Source organism: Heptranchias perlo, chromosome X (genome assembly GCF_035084215.1).
Source record: "Heptranchias perlo isolate sHepPer1 chromosome X, sHepPer1.hap1, whole genome shotgun sequence".
NCBI lineage: Eukaryota > Metazoa > Chordata > Chondrichthyes > Hexanchiformes > Hexanchidae > Heptranchias > Heptranchias perlo.
Genome location: NC_090370.1, coordinates 18,243,264 through 18,262,981, shown reverse-complemented (window position 1 = coordinate 18,262,981; position 19,718 = coordinate 18,243,264). Strand labels below are relative to the sequence as shown.

Sequence of the window (19,718 nt, the reverse complement as noted above, 5' to 3'; positions counted from 1 at the left end):
TGGTGAGGTGACATGATAAATGCCCTTTAACCTCAGGCTTGGCTTTGAGCCCACAATGAAATGATGAATTCAAAGCTAGCATTATTCAAATTAGATTGGCACAGATGGAAAATTCGACTCGAGGTGTCTTCATTGGGGATCTCCTCTGTGCTCGCGAGCTGTAACTCCATGGCTTCCGAGAACAGTGTCCTTCTCCCTCTCCTTTCCTACCCCTTTTCACTTCTCACTCTCTTGCTACCCCAGAACCTCTGTGGCCCATTGCAGCTTGTTGCTCTCCCTGACGAACTTCTTGAACGTGTGCGCTAATCCTTTTCCAGCCTCCCTTTGCATTGCCATTGGTGATTGATAAATCAAATGGTTCCACACAGGCCACAACCTGAAATTAACTCTGAGAAACCAGCTCAGTAAAAAAGTCTTCAATGACACTGAAGGAACGGAAAGAAGAGAAAAAACAACACTGAAATAAGTTTCCTGCGTTATATTTGTGTATTTTAAAGACAAAATCGAGAGAATTTCTTAATATAAAGAACCATTATCTATATATTCAATAAAAACCCCCTCTACAGGCATATTATAAACTTAGAACAAAATATATCCAGAGGGCATTTTGGACATTGGTCACTCATTCATACCAAACTTCTCGGTTTACATAGTTAAGGTGATTTTACAATGAATTCTGCATGGTGCAGCAGTAGCACTGTCCTTAATAAAAGCACCGATAGACCAAAGGTCAAATGAAATATTCATTTTTCACCTCAGCGAGGGGGTCTTCGATCTCCAGTGGCATGGCAGACTGGTCAGACCCCTCCTCGTTGGTGAGGTAGCTGCCCTTCTGTTTGTACAGGTAGCGATACACAAGGACTGCCAAACACAGAATGCTGATCATCACAGCGGTTATCACTCCTGCAAGTGGAGAGGATAAGATGATTAAACGCAGAATCAATCAAACCGAACCTGGTTACATAGACCTCAGACAAGTTGGGGCTGAGGGTTATTACCGGGGTCATAGAGGTGTGTGATGTGATATCCATAGAAACATAGAAACCAGGAGCAGGAGAAGGCCATTCGGCCCTTCGAGCCTGCTCCGCCATTCAATACGATCATGGCTGATCCTCTATCTCAAGACCATATTCCTGCTCTCTCCCCATACACCTCGGGAGAGGGACGGAAGTGCCCAATTGGTGTTGGATTAAGAAAGAAAGATTTGGATTTAAATAGCGTCTTTCATGACCTTGGGAGTGCTTTACAGCCAATGAAGTACTTTTTGAAGTGTAGTCACTATTATAATGTAGGAAACGCCGCAGCCAATTTGCGCACAGTAAGATCCCACAAACATAATGAGCAGATAATTTGTTTTAGTGATGTTGGTTGAGGGATAAATATTGGCACCAGGACACCGGGGAGAGCTCACATTTCTCTTCTTCCAATAGTGGCCAAGGGATTATTTATGTCCACTTGCAATGGGAGACGGGGCCTCAGTTTAACATCTCATCCAAAAAATGGAACCTCCGACAGTGCAGCACTCCCTCACTACTTGAACCAAAAACCATTTAATCAGAGGCGAGAGTGCTACCACTGAGCCACTGCTGACATTTAAAGTTGGGAAAATTTGATGGTGAGCCCCACAAAAGAGATTCATGTGAATTGTGAAAATAACGATTGATCTTCACTGCACCAGTTTTACAACAGTGACTCCACTTCATAAGTTGGCTGAAAAGCACTTTGGCATGTCCGAAGGTCATGAAAGGCGCTGGATAAATACAAGTCTTTCTCTCCTAAAACCAAGATAGTTTCATTCAAATGAATATTTTTAATTAAATTTGAAGAACCTCTGTTTATTGTTGTGGTTTCGGGAATCTATCTGCGACAATCATCGAATCAGAGAATGATCGAATCAGAGAATGATAGAATGATAGAATCAGAGATTGATAGAATCAGAGAATCATAGAATGATAGAATCAGAGAATGATAGAATCAGAGAATCACAGAATGATAGAATCAGAGAATGATAGAATCAGAGAATCACAGAATGATAGAATCAGAGAATGATAGAATCACAGAATGATAGAATCAGAGAATGATAGAATCAGAGAATGATAGAATCAGATAATGATAGAATCAGAGAATGATAGAATCAGAGAATGATAGAATCAGAGAATCACAGAATGATAGAATCAGAGAATGATAGAATCAGAGAATGATAGAATCAGAGAATGATAGAATCACAGAATGGTAGAATCAGAGAATGATAGAATCATAGAATGATAGAATCAGAGAATGATAGAATCAGAGAATGATAGAATCAGAGAATGATAGAATCAGAGAATGATAGAATCACAGAATGATAGAATCAGAGAATGATAGAATCAGAGAATCACAGAATGATAGAATCAGAGAATGATAGAATCAGAGAATCACAGAATGATAGAATCAGAGAATGATAGAATCAGAGAATCACAGAATGATGGAATCAGAGAATGATAGAATCATAGAATCACAGAATGATAGAATCAGAGAATGATAGAATCAGAGAATGATAGAATCAGAGAATGATAGAATCAGAGAATGATAGAATCAGAGAATGATAGAATCAGAGAATGATAGAATCAGAGAATGATAGAATCAGAGAATCACAGAATGATAGAATCAGAGAATGATAGAATCAGAGAATGATAGAATCAGAGAATGATAGAATCAGAGAATGATAGAATGATTGAATCAGAGAATGATAGAATGATAGAATCAGAGAATGATAGAATCAGAGAATGATAGAATCAGAGAATGATAGAATCAGAGAATCACAGAATGATAGAATCAGAGAATGATAGAATCACAGAAACACAGCAAGATAGAATCATAGAATGATAGAATCATAGAATCATAGAATGATAGAATCACAGAATGATAGAATCAGAGAATCACAGAATGATAGAATCAGAGAATCACAGAATGATAGAATCATAGAATGACAGAATCACAGAATCACAGAATGAGAGAATGATAGAATCAGAGAATGATAGAATGATAGAATCAGAGAATGATAGAATCAGAGAATGATAGAATCAGAGAATCACAGAATGATAGAATCAGAGAATGATAGAATCACAGAATGATAGAATCAGAGAATGATAGAATCACAGAATGATAGAATCAGAAAATGATAGAATCAGAGAATGATAGAATCAGAGAATGATAGAATGATATAATCAGAGAATGATATAATCAGAGAATGATAGAATCAGAGAATGATAGAATCACTGAATGATGGAATCAGAGAATGATAGAATCACAGAATGATAGAATCAGAGAATGATAGAATCAGAGAATGATAGAATCACAGAATGATAGAATCAGAGAATGATAGAATGATTGAATCACAGAAACACAGCAAGATAGAATCATAGAATGATAGAATCATAGAATCATAGAATGATAGAATCAGAGAATGATAGAATCAGAGAATGATAGAATCAGAGAATCACAGAGTGATAGAATCAGAGAATGATAGAATCAGAGAATGATAGAATCACAGAATGATAGAATCAGAGAATGATAGAATGATTGAATCACAGAAACACAGCAAGATAGAATCATAGAATGATAGAATCATAGAATCATAGAATGATAGAATCACAGAATGATAGAATCAGAGAATCACAGAATGATAGAATCAGAGAATCACAGAATGATAGAATCATAGAATGACAGAATCACAGAATCACAGAATGATAGAATCACAGAATGATAGAATCATAAAATCACAGAATCACAGAATCATAGAATGATAGAATCATAGAATGATAGAATCACAGAATGATAGAATCACAGAATGATAGAATCAAAGAATCATAGAATCACAGAATGATAGAATCATAGAATCATAGAATGATAGAATCATAGAATCACAGAATGATAGAATCAGAGAATGATAGAATCAGAGAATGATAGAATCAGAGAATCACAGAATGATAGAATCAGAGAATGATAGAATCAGAGAATGATAGAATGATTGAATCACAGAAACACAGCAAGATAGAATCATAGAATGATAGAATCATAGAATCAGAGAATGATAGAATCAGAGAATGATAGAATGATTGAATCACAGAAACACAGCAAGATAGAATCATAGAATGATAGAATCATAGAATCAGAGAATGATAGAATCAGAGAATGATAGAATCAGAGAATGATAGAATCAGAGAATCACAGAATGATAGAATCAGAGAATGATAGAATCAGAGAATGATAGAATCACAGAATGATAGAATCAGAGAATGATAGAATGATTGAATCACAGAAACACAGCAAGATAGAATCATAGAATGATAGAATCATAGAATCATAGAATGATAGAATCACAGAATGATAGAATCAGAGAATCACAGAATGATGGAATCAGAGAATCACAGAATGATAGAATCATAGAATGACACTATCACAGAATCACAGAATGATAGAATCACAGAATGATAGAATCATACAATCACAGAATCACAGAATCATAGAATGATAGAATCATAGAATGATAGAATCACAGAATGATAGAATCACAGAATGATAGAATCAAAGAATCATAGAATCACAGAATGATAGAATCATAGAATCATAGAATGATAGAATCATAGAATCACAGAATGAAAGAATCATAGAATCATAGAATGATAGAATCATAGAATCAGAGAATGATAGAATCAGAGAATCACAGAATGATAGAATCAGAGAATGATAGAATCATAGAATCATAGAATGATACAATGATAGAATCACAGAATGACAGAATCACAGAATCACAGAATGATAGAATCACAGAATGATAGAATCACAGAATCACAGAATGATAGAATCACAGAATCATAGAATCAAAGAATGATAGAATCATAGAATGATACACTGATAGAATCATAGAATCATAGAATCATAGAATGATAGAATCATAGAATCATAGAATCATAGAATCACAGAATGATAGAATCATAGAATGATAGAATCATAGAATCACAGAATGATAGAATCATAGAATGATACACTGATAGAATCATAGAATCATAGAATCATAGAATCACAGAATGATAGAATCATAGAATGACAGAATCACAGAATCACAGAATGATAGAATCATAGAATGATACAATGATAGAATCACAGAATGACAGAATCACAGAATCACAGAATGATAGAATCACAGAATGATAGAATCATACAATCACAGAATCATAGAATCAAAGAATGATAGAATGATAGAATGATAGAATCATAGAATCATAGAATCATAGAATCACAGAATGATAGAATCATAGAATCATAGAATTACAGAATGATAGAATCATAGAATGATACACTGATAGAATCATAGAATCACAGAATGATAGGATCATAGAATCACAGAATGATAGAATCACAGAATGATAGAATCATACAATCACAGAATGATAGAATCAGAGAATCACAGAATGATAGAATCAGAGAATGATAGAATCATAGAATCATAGAATCATAGAATCATAGAATCACAGAATGATAGAATCATAGAATGACAGAATCACAGAATCACAGAATGATAGAATCATAGAATCACAGAATGATAGAATCACAGAATGATAGAATCATAGAATCAGAGAATGAAAGAATCATAGAATCACAGAATGATAGAATCAGAGAATCACAGAATGATAGAATCAGAGAATGATAGAATCACAGAATGATAGAATCATAGAATGATAGAATCATAGAATCATAGAATGATACAATGATAGAATCACAGAATGACAGAATCATAGAATGATAGAATGATAGAATCATAGAATGATACACTGATAGAATCACAGAATGACAGAATCACAGAATCACAGAATGATAGAGTCATAGAATGATAGAATCATAGAATGATAGAATCATAGAATCATAGAATGATACAATGATAGAATCACAGAATGACAGAATCATAGAATGATACACTGATAGAATCACAGAATGACAGAATCACAGAATCACAGAATGATAGAATCAAAGAATGATAGAATCATACAATCACAGAATCATAGAATCATAGAATGAAAGAATCATCGAATCACAGAATGATAGAATCATAGAATCACAGAATGATAGAATCATAGAATGACAGAATGATAGAATCATAGAATGATACACTGATAGAATCACAGAATGACAGAATCACAGAATCACAGAATGATAGAATCATAGAATGATACAATGATAGAATCACAGAATGACAGAATCACAGAATCACAGAATGATAGAATCACAGAATGATAGAATCATACAATCACAGAATCATAGAATCAAAGAATGATAGAATCAAAGAATGATAGAATCACAGAATGATAGAATCATAGAATGATAGAATCATAGAATGATAGAATCACAGAATCATAGAATCACAGAATGATAGAACATAGAATGATAGAATCATAGAATGATAGAATCACAGAATCACAGAATCACAGAATGATAGAATCACAGAATGATAGAATCACAGAATGATAGAATCACAGAATGACAGAATCACAGAATCACAGAATGATAGAATCACAGAATGATAGAATCATAGAATGATAGAATCATAGAATCACAGAATGATAGAATCATAGAATGATAGAATCATAGAATGATAGAATCATAGAATGATAGAATCATAGAATCACAGAATGATAGAATCACAGAATGATAGAATCATAGAATCACAGAATGATAGAATCACAGAATCATAGAATCACAGAATGATAGAATCACAGAATGACAGAATCACAGAATCACAGAATGATAGAATCACAGAATGATAGAATCACAGAATGATAGAATCATAGAATGATAGAATCATAGAATCACAGAATGATAGAATCACAGAATGATAGAATCACAGAATGATAGAATCACACAATGATAGAATCATAGAATCACAGAATGATAGAATCACACAATGATAGAATCATAGAATCACAGAATGATAGAATCAAAGAATCACACAATCACAGAATGATAGAATCATAGAATGATACAATGATAGAATCACAGAATGATAGAATCACAGAATCATAGAATCATAGAATCACAGAATGATAGAATCATAGAATGATAGAATCACAGAATCACAGAATCACAGAATGATAGAATCATAGAATGATAGAATCACAGAACGAAAGAATCATAGAATGATAGAATCATAGAATGATAGAATCACAGAACGAAAGAATCATAGAATGATAGAATCATAGAATCATACAATGATACAATGATAGAATCATAGAATGATAGGATCACAGAAACACACCAAGATAGAATCATAGAATGATAGAATCACAGAATGATAGAATCATAGAATGATAGAATTATAGAATCATAGAATGATACAATGATAGAGTCATAGAATGATAGGATCACAGAAACACACCAAGATAGAATCATAGAATGATAGAATCACAGAATGATAGAATCACAGAATCACAGAATGATAGAATCACAGAATGATAGAATCATAGAATGACAGAATCATAGAATGATAGAATCAGAGAATGATAGAATCATAGAATGATAGAATCATAGAATCACAGAATGATAGAATCATAGAATGATAGAATCATAGAATCATAGAATGATAGAATCAGAGAATGATACAATCAGAGAATGATAGAATCATAGAATGATAGAATCACAGAATCACACAACGATAGAATCAAAGAACGATAGAATCATAGAATGATACAATGATAGAATCATAGAATGATAGGATCACAGAATGATAGAATCACAGAATCACAGAATGATAGAATCACAGAATGATAGAATCAGAGAATGATAGAATCATAGAATGATAGAATCTTAGAATGATAGAATCACAGAATGATAGAATCATAGAATAACAGAATCATAGAATGATACAAAGATAGATTCATAGAATGATTGAATCACAGAATGATAGAATCATAGAATCAGAGAATGATGGAATCATAGAATCACAGAATGATAGAATCATAGAATGATAGAATCATAGAATGATAGAATCATAGAATCACAGAATGATAGAATGATAGAATCACAGAATGATAGAATGATAGAATCAGAGAATCAAAGAATGATAGAATGATAGAATCACAGAATCATGGAACGATAGAATCAGAGAATCACAGAATGATAGAATGATAGAATCATAGAACGATAGAATCATAGAACGATAGAATCAGAGAATCACAGAATGATAGAATGATAGAATCATAGAATGATAGAATCATAGAATCACAGAATGATAGAATGATAGAATCATAGAACGATAGAATCAGAGAATCACAGAATGATAGAATGATAGAATCATAGAATGATAGAATGATAGAATCATAGAATCACAGAATGATAGAATGATAGAATCATAGAACGATAGAATCATAGAATCACAGAATGATAGAATGATAGAATCATAGAATGATAGAATCATAGAACGATAGAATCATAGAATGATAGAATCATAGAATGATAGAATCATAGAATCAGAGAATGATACAATGATAGAATCATAGAATGATAGAATCACAGAACGACAGAATCAAAGAATGATAGAATCATAGAATCATGGAATGATACAATGATAGAATCATAGAATGATAGAATCATAGAATCATAGAATGATAGAATCAGAGAATGATAGAATCATAGAATCACAGAATGATAGAATCAGAGAATGATAGAATCAAAGAATCAAAGAATGATAGAATCATAGAATCATAGAATGATAGAATCATAGAATCATAGAATGATAGAATCAGAGAATGATAGAATCATAGAATGATAGAATGACAGAATCAAAGAATGATAGAATCATAGAATCATAGAATGATAGAATCAGAGAATGATAGAATCATAGAATGATAGAATCATAGAATCATAGAATGATAGAATCATAGAATGATAGAATCAGAGAATCATAGAATCATAGAATCAGAGAATGATAGAATCATAGAATGATAGAATCATAGAATCAAAGAATGATAGAATCATAGAATCATAGAATGATACAATGATAGAATCATAGAATGATAGAATCATAGAATCATAGAATGATAGAATCATAGAATCATAGAATGATAGAATGATAGAATCACAGAATGATAGAATCAGAGAATGATAGAATCATAGAATGATAGAATCTTAGAATCATAGAATGATACAAAGATAGATTCAGAGAATGATTGAATCACAGAATTAAAGGATCATAGAATGATTGAATCATAGAATGATAGAATCATAGAATCACAGAATGATGGAATCATAGAATGATAGAATCAGAGAATGATGGAATCAGAGAATGATAGAATCACAGAATGATAGAATCATAGAATGATAGAATCACAAAATGATAGAATCAGAGAATGATAGAATCATAGAATCACAGAATGATAGAATCACAGAATGATAGAATCAGAGAATGATAGAATCATAGAATCACAGAATGATAGAATCACAGAATGATAGAATCAGAGAATGATAGAATCATAGAATGATAGAATCTTAGAATCATAGAATGATACAAAGATAGATTCAGAGAATGATTGAATCACAGAATTAAAGGATCATAGAATGATTGAATCATAGAATGATAGAATCATAGAATCACAGAATGATGGAATCATAGAATGATAGAATCAGAGAATGATGGAATCAGAGAATGATAGAATCACAGAATGATAGAATCATAGAATGATAGAATCACAAAATGATAGAATCAGAAAATGATAGAATCATAGAATGATAGAATCATAGAATGATAGAATGATAGAATCACAGAATGATCGAATCATAGAATGATAGAATCAGAGAATGATAGAATGATAGAATCACAGAATGATAGAATCAAAGAATGATAAAATGAAAGAATGATAGAATGATAGAATCACAGAATGATAGAATCATAGAATGATAGAATCAGAGAATGATAGAATCATAGAATGATAGAATCACAAAATGATAGAATCACAGAATGATAGAATCATAGAATGATAGAATCATAGAATGATAGAATCATAGAATGATAGAATGATAGAATCACAGAATGATCGAATCATAGAATGATAGAATCAGAGAATGATAGAATGATAGAATCACAGAATGATAGAATCAAAGAATGATAGAATGAAAGAATGATAGAATGATAGAATCACAGAATGATAGAATCATAGAATGATAGAATCAGAGAATGATAGAATCATAGAATGATAGAATCACAAAATGATAAAATCAGAGAATGATAGAATCATAGAATGATAGAATCATAGAATAATAGAATGATAGAATCAGAGAATGATAGAATGATAGAATCACAGAATGATAGAATCAAAGAATGATAGAATGAAAGAATGATAGAATGATAGAATCACAGAATGATAGAATGATAGAATCACAGAATGATCGAATCATAGAATGATAGAATCAGAGAATGATAGAATGATAGAATGATAGAATCACAGAATGATCGAATCATAGAATGATAGAATCAGAGAATGATAGAATGATAGAATCACAGAATTATAGAATCAAAGAATGATAGAATGAAAGAATGATAGAATGATAGAATCACAGAATGATAGAATCATAGAATGATAGAATCAGAGAATGATAGAATGATAGAATCAGAGAATGATAGAATCACAGAATGATAGAATCATAGAATGATAGAATCACAAAATGATAGAATCAGAGAATGATAGAATCATAGAATGATAGAATCATAGAATGATAGAATGATAGAATCACAGAATGATAGAATCATAGAATGATAGAATCAGAGAATGATAGAATGATAGAATCACAGAACGACAGAATCAAAGAATGATAGAATCATAGAATCATAGAATGATACAATGATAGAATCATAGAATGATAGAATCATAGAATCATAGAATGATAAAATCACAGAATGATAGAATCAGAGCATGATAGAATCATAGAATCAAAGAATGATAGAATCATAGAATCATAGAATGATAGAATCATAGAATCATAGAATGATAGCATCAGAGAATGATCGAATCATAGAATGATAGAATCATAGAATCAAAGAATGATAGAATCATAGAATCATAGAATGATAGAATCAGAGAATGATAGAATCATAGAATGATAGAATCATAGAATCATAGAATGATAGAATCATAGAATGATAGAATCAGAGAATCATAGAATCATAGAATCAGAGAATGATAGAATCATAGAATGATAGAATCATAGAATCAAAGAATGATAGAATCATAGAATCATAGAATGATACAATGATAGAATCATAGAATCATAGAATCATAGAATGATACAATGATAGATTCAGAGAATGATTGAATCACAGAATTAAAGGATCATAGAATGATTGAATCATAGAATGATAGAATCATAGAATCACAGAATGATGGAATCATAGAATGATAGAATCAGAGAATGATGGAATCAGAGAATGATAGAATCACAGAATGATAGAATCATAGGATGATAGAATCACAAAATGATAGAATCAGAGAATGATAGAATCATAGAATCACAGAATGATAGAATCACAGAATGATAGAATCAGAGAATGATAGAATCATAGAATCACAGAATGATAGAATCACAGAATGATAGAATCAGAGAATGATAGAATCATAGAATGATAGAATCTTAGAATCATAGAATGATACAAAGATAGATTCAGAGAATGATTGAATCACAGAATTAAAGGATCATAGAATGATTGAATCATAGAATGATAGAATCATAGAATCACAGAATGATGGAATCATAGAATGATAGAATCAGAGAATGATGGAATCAGAGAATGATAGAAACACAGAATGATAGAATCATAGAATGATAGAATCACAAAATGATAGAATCAGAGAATGATAGAATCATAGAATGATAGAATCATAGAATGATAGAATGATAGAATGACAGAATGATCGAATCATAGAATGATAGAATCAGAGAATGATAGAATGATAGAATCACAGAATGATAGAATCAAAGAATGATAAAATGAAAGAATGATAGAATGATAGAATCACAGAATGATAGAATCATAGAATGATAGAATCAGAGAATGATAGAATCATAGAATGATAGAATCACAAAATGATAGAATCACAGAATGATAGAATCATTGAATGATAGAATCATAGAATGATAGAATCATAGAATGATAGAATGATAGAATCACAGAATGATCGAATCATAGAATGATAGAATCAGAGAATGATAGAATGATAGAATCACAGAATGATAGAATCAAAGAATGATAGAATGAAAGAATGATAGAATGATAGAATCACAGAATGATAGAATCATAGAATGATAGAATCAGAGAATGATAGAATCATAGAATGATAGAATCACAAAATGATAAAATCAGAGAATGATAGAATCATAGAATGATAGAATCATAGAATAATAGAATGATAGAATCAGAGAATGATAGAATGATAGAATCACAGAATGATAGAATCAAAGAATGATAGAATGAAAGAATGATAGAATGATAGAATCACAGAATGATAGAATGATAGAATCACAGAATGATCGAATCATAGAATGATAGAATCAGAGAATGATAGAATGATAGAATGATAGAATCACAGAATGATCGAATCATAGAATGATAGAATCAGAGAATGATAGAATGATAGAATCACAGAATTATAGAATCAAAGAATGATAGAATGAAAGAATGATAGAATGATAGAATCACAGAATGATAGAATCATAGAATGATAGAATCAGAGAATGATAGAATGATAGAATCAGAGAATGATAGAATCACAGAATGATAGAATCATAGAATGATAGAATCACAAAATGATAGAATCAGAGAATGATAGAATCATAGAATGATAGAATCATAGAATGATAGAATGATAGAATCACAGAATGATCGAATCATAGAATGATAGAATCAGAGAATGATAGAATGATAGAATCACAGAACGACAGAATCAAAGAATGATAGAATCATAGAATCATAGAATGATACAATGATAGAATCATAGAATGATAGAATCATAGAATCATAGAATGATAAAATCAGAGAATGATAGAATCATAGAATCACAGAATGATAGAATCAGAGAATGATAGAATCATAGAATCAAAGAATGATAGAATCATAGAATCATAGAATGATAGAATCATAGAATCATAGAATGATAGAATCAGAGAATGATCGAATCATAGAATGATAGAATCATAGAATCAAAGAATGATAGAATCAGAGAATGATAGAATCATAGAATGATAGAATCATAGAATCATAGAATGATAGAATCATAGAATGATAGAATCAGAGAATCATAGAATCATAGAATCAGAGAATGATAGAATCATAGAATGATAGAATCATAGAATCAAAGAATGATAGAATCATAGAATCATAGAATGATACAATGATAGAATCATAGAATCATAGAATCATAGAATCATAGAATGATACAATGATAGATTCAGAGAATGATTGAATCACAGAATTAAAGGATCATAGAATGATTGAATCATAGAATGATAGAATCATAGAATCACAGAATGATGGAATCATAGAATGATAGAATCAGAGAATGATGGAATCAGAGAATGATAGAATCACAGAATGATAGAATCATAGAATGATAGAATCACAAAATGATAGAATCAGAGAATGATAGAATCATAGAATCACAGAATGATAGAATCACAGAATGATAGAATCAGAGAATGATAGAATCATAGAATCACAGAATGATAGAATCACAGAATGATAGAATCAGAGAATGATAGAATCATAGAATGATAGAATCTTTGAATCATAGAATGATACAAAGATAGATTCAGAGAATGATTGAATCACAGAATTAAAGGATCATAGAATGATTGAATCATAGAATGATAGAATCATAGAATCACAGAATGATGGAATCATAGAATGATAGAATCAGAGAATGATGGAATCAGAGAATGATAGAATCACAGAATGAGAGAATCATAGAATGATAGAATCACAAAATGATAGAATCAGAGAATGATCGAATCATAGAATGATAGAATCATAGAATGATAGAATGATAGAATCACAGAATGATCGAATCATAGAATGATAGAATCAGAGAATGATAGAATGATAGAATCACAGAATGATAGAATCAAAGAATGATAGAATGAAAGAATGATAGAATGATAGAATCACAGAATGATAGAATCATAGAATGATAGAATCAGAGAATGATAGAATCATAGAATGATAGAATCACAAAATGATAGAATCACAGAATGATAGAATCATAGAATGATAGAATCATAGAATGATAGAATCATAGAATGATAGAATGATAGAATCACAGAATGATCGAATCATAGAATGATAGAATCAGAGAATGATAGAATGATAGAATCACAGAATGATAGAATCAAAGAATGATAGAATGAAAGAATGATAGAATGATAGAATCACAGAATGATAGAATCATAGAATGATAGAATCAGAGAATGATAGAATCATAGAATGATAGAATCACAAAATGATAGAATCAGAGAATGATACAATCATAGAATGATAGAATCATAGAATAATAGAATGATAGAATCAGAGAATGATAGAATGATAGAATCACAGAATGATAGAATCAAAGAATGATAGAATGAAAGAATGATAGAATGATAGAATCACAGAATGATAGAATGATAGAATCACAGAATGATCGAATCATAGAATGATAGAATCAGAGAATGATAGAATGATAGAATGATAGAATCACAGAATGATCGAATCATAGAATGATAGAATCAGAGAATGATAGAATGATAGAATCACAGAATGATAGAATCAAAGAATGATAGAATGAAAGAATGATAGAATGATAGAATCACAGAATGATAGAATCATAGAATGATAGAATCAGAGAATGATAGAATGATAGAATCAGAGAATGATAGAATCACAGAATGATAGAATCATAGAATGATAGAATCACAAAATGATAGAATCAGAGAATGATAGAATCATAGAATGATAGAATCATAGAATGATAGAATGATAGAATCACAGAATGATCGAATCATAGAATGATAGAATCAGAGAATGATAGAATGATAGAATCACAGAATGATAGAATCAAAGAATGATAGAATGAAAGAATGATAGAATGATAGAATCACAGAATGATAGAATCATAGAATGATAGAATCAGAGAATGATAGAATGATAGAATCACAGAATGATAGAATCACAGAATGATAGAATCATAGAATCATAGAATGATAGAATGATAGAATGATAGAATCACAGAATGATCGAATCATAGAATGATAGAATCAGAGAATGATAGAATGACAGAATCACAGAATGATAGAATCAAAGAATGATAGAATGAAAGAATGATAGAATGATAGAATCACAGAATGATAGAATCATAGAATGATAGAATCAGAGAATGATAGAATGATAGAATCACAGAATGATAGAATCACAGAATGATAGAATCATAGAATCATAGAATGATAGAATGATAGAATGATAGAATCACAGAATGATCGAATCACAGAATGATAGAATCAGAGAATGATAGAATGATAGAATCACAGAATGATAGAATGAAAGAATGATAGAATGATAGAATCATAGAATCATAGAATGATAGAATGATAGAATGATAGAATCACAGAATGATCGAATCATAGAATGATAGAATCAGAGAATGATAGAATGATAGAATCACAGAATGATAGAATCAAAGAATGATAGAATGAAAGAATGATAGAATGATAGAATCATAGAATGATAGAATCAGAGAATGATAGAATGATAGAATCACAGAATGATAGAATCACAGAATGATAGAATCATAGAATGATAGAATCATCGAATCACAGAATGATAGAATCATAGAATCAGAGAATGATAGAATCACAGAATGATAGAATCATAGAATCATAGAATGATAGAATCAGAGAATCACAGAATGAGAGAATCACAGAATGACAGAATCAGAGAATGATAGAATCACAGAATGATAGAATCATATAATCAAAGAATGATAGAATCACAGAATGATAGAATCATAGAATCACAGAATGATAGAATCAGAGAATCACAGAATGAGAGAATCATAGAATGACAGAATCACAGAATGATAGAATCAATGAATGATAGAATCACAGAATGATAGAATCACAGAATGATAGAATGATAGAATCAGAGAATGATAGAATCATAGAATCACAGAATGATAGAATCATAGAATGATAGAATCATAGAATGATAGAATCATAGAATCACAGAATGATACAACAATAGAATCACAGAATGACAGAATCACAGAATCACAGAATGATAGAATCATAGAATGATAGAATCAGAGAATCAAAGAATGATAGAATCACAGAATGATAGAATCAGAGAATGATAGAATCAGAGAATGATAGAATCATAGAATCACAGAATGATAGAATCAAAGAATGATAGAATGAAAGAATGATAGAATGATAGAATCACAGAATGATAGAATCAGAGAATGATAGAATCAGAGAATGATAGAATGATAGAATCACAGAATGATAGAATCACAGAATGATAGAATCATAGAATCATAGAATGATAGAATGATAGAATCACAGAATGATAGAATCATAGAATGATAGAATCATAGAATCACAGAATGATAGAATCATAGAATCATAGAATCACAGAATGATAGAATCATAAAATCAAAGAATGATAGAATCATAGAATGATACAATCATAGAATCACAGAATGATAGAATCACAGAATCACAGAATGAGAGAATCATAGAATGACAGAATCACAGAATGATAGAATCACAGAATGATAGAATCACAGAATGATAGAATCACAGAATGATAGAATGATAGAATGATAGAATGATAGAATCATAGAATGATAGAATCATAGAATCACAGAATGATAGAATCATAGAATGATAGAATCACAGAATGACAGAATCACAGAATCACAGAATGATAGAATCATAGAATGATAGAATCTTAGAATGATAGAATGATAGAATCACAGAATGATAGAATCAGAGAATGATAGAATCAGAGAATGATCGAATCATAGAATCATAGAATCATAGAATGATAGAATCACAGAATGATAGAATCATAGAATGAGAGAATCATAGAATCACAGAATGATGGAATCATAGAATGATAGAATCATAGACTGATAGAATCATAGAATCACATAATGATAGAATCACAGAATGATAGAATCATAGAATGAGAGAAACATAGAATCACAGAATGATGGAATCATAGAATGATAGAATCAGAGAATGATGGAATCAGAGAATGATAGAATCACAGAATGATAGAATCACATAATGATAGAATCACATAATGATAGAATGATAGAATGATAGAATCATAGAATCAAAGAATGATAGAATCATAGAATCATAGAATGATAGAATCATAGAATCATAGAATGATAGCATCAGAGAATGATCGAATCATAGAATGATAGAATCATAGAATCAAAGAATGATAGAATCATAGAATCATAGAATGATAGAATCAGAGAATGATAGAATCATAGAATGATAGAATCATAGAATCATAGAATGATAGAATCATAGAATGATAGAATCAGAGAATCATAGAATCATAGAATCAGAGAATGATAGAATCATAGAATGATAGATTCATAGAATCAAAGAATGATAGAATCATAGAATCATAGAATGATACAATGATAGAATCATAGAATCATAGAATCATAGAATGATACAATGATAGATTCAGAGAATGATTGAATCACAGAATTAAAGGATCATAGAATGATTGAATCATAGAATGATAGAATCATAGAATCACAGAATGATGGAATCAGAGAATGATAGAATCACAGAATGATAGAATCATAGGATGATAGAATCACAAAATGATAGAATCAGAGAATGATAGAATCATAGAATCACAGAATGATAGAATCACAGAATGATAGAATCAGAGAATGATAGAATCATAGAATCACAGAATGATAGAATCACAGAATGATAGAATCAGAGAATGATAGAATCATAGAATGATAGAATCTTAGAATCATAGAATGATACAAAGATAGATTCAGAGAATGATTGAATCACAGAATTAAAGGATCATAGAATGATTGAATCATAGAATGATAGAATCATAGAATCACAGAATGATGGAATCATAGAATGATAGAATCAGAGAATGATGGAATCAGAGAATGATAGAAACACAGAATGATAGAATCATAGAATGATAGAATCACAAAATGATAGAATCAGAGAATGATAGAATCATAGAATGATAGAATCATAGAATGATAGAATGATAGAATCACAGAATGATCGAATCATAGAATGATAGAATCAGACAATGATAGAATGATAGAATCACAGAATGATAGAATCAAAGAATGATAAAATGAAAGAATGATAGAATGATAGAATCACAGAATGATAGAATCATAGAATGATAGAATCAGAGAATGATAGAATCATAGAATGATAGAATCACAAAATGATAGAATCACAGAATGATAGAATCATAGAATGATAGAATCATAGAATGATAGAATCATAGAATGATAGAATGATAGAATCACAGAATGATCGAATCATAGAATGATAGAATCAGAGAATGATAGAATGATAGAATCACAGAATGATAGAATCAAAGAATGATAGAATGAAAGAATGATAGAATGATAGAATCACAGAATGATAGAATCATAGAATGATAGAATCAGAGAATGATAGAATCATAGAATGATAGAATCACAAAATGATAAAATCAGAGAATGATAGAATCATAGAATGATAGAATCATAGAATAATAGAATGATAGAATCAGAGAATGATAGAATGATAGAATCACAGAATGATAGAATCAAAGAATGATAGAATGAAAGAATGATAGAATGATAGAATCACAGAATGATAGAATGATAGAATCACAGAATGATCGAATCATAGAATGATAGAATCAGAGAATGATAGAATGATAGAATGATAGAATCACAGAATGATCGAATCATAGAATGATAGAATCAGAGAATGATAGAATGATAGAATCACAGAATTATAGAATCAAAGAATGATAGAATGAAAGAATGATAGAATGATAGAATCACAGAATGATAGAATCATAGAATGATAGAATCAGAGAATGATAGAATGATAGAATCAGAGAATGATAGAATCACAGAATGATAGAATCATAGAATGATAGAATCACAAAATGATAGAATCAGAGAATGATAGAATCATAGAATGATAGAATCATAGAATGATAGAATGATAGAATCACAGAATGATCGAATCATAGAATGATAGAATCAGAGAATGATAGAATGATAGAATCACAGAACGACAGAATCAAAGAATGATAGAATCATAGAATCATAGAATGATACAATGATAGAATCATAGAATGATAGAATCATAGAATCATAGAATGATAAAATCAGAGAATGATAGAATCATAGAATCACAGAATGATAGAATCAGAGAATGATAGAATCATAGAATCAAAGAATGATAGAATCATAGAATCATAGAATGATAGAATCATAGAATCATAGAATGATAGAATCAGAGAATGATCGAATCATAGAATGATAGAATCATAGAATCAAAGAATGATAGAATCAGAGAATGATAGAATCATAGAATGATAGAATCATAGAATCATAGAATGATAGAATCATAGAATGATAGAATCAGAGAAT

At 30.2% G+C, this 19,718-nt stretch overlaps 1 protein-coding gene across 1 annotated transcript in view; it reads right to left on the bottom strand.

Annotated features, from left to right (window-relative positions):
- Nucleotides 1–477: 477 nt before the first annotated feature.
- The window catches only part of LOC137307003 (small cell adhesion glycoprotein homolog), a 265,230-nt gene continuing 245,989 nt past the window's right edge, over nt 478–19,718 (bottom strand). The window contains exon 4 of the mRNA XM_067976356.1: nt 478–903. Coding sequence (XP_067832457.1) covers nt 731–903 — 173 coding nt within the window. The 3' untranslated portion in view covers nt 478–730. The remainder of the gene's footprint in view (nt 904–19,718) is intronic.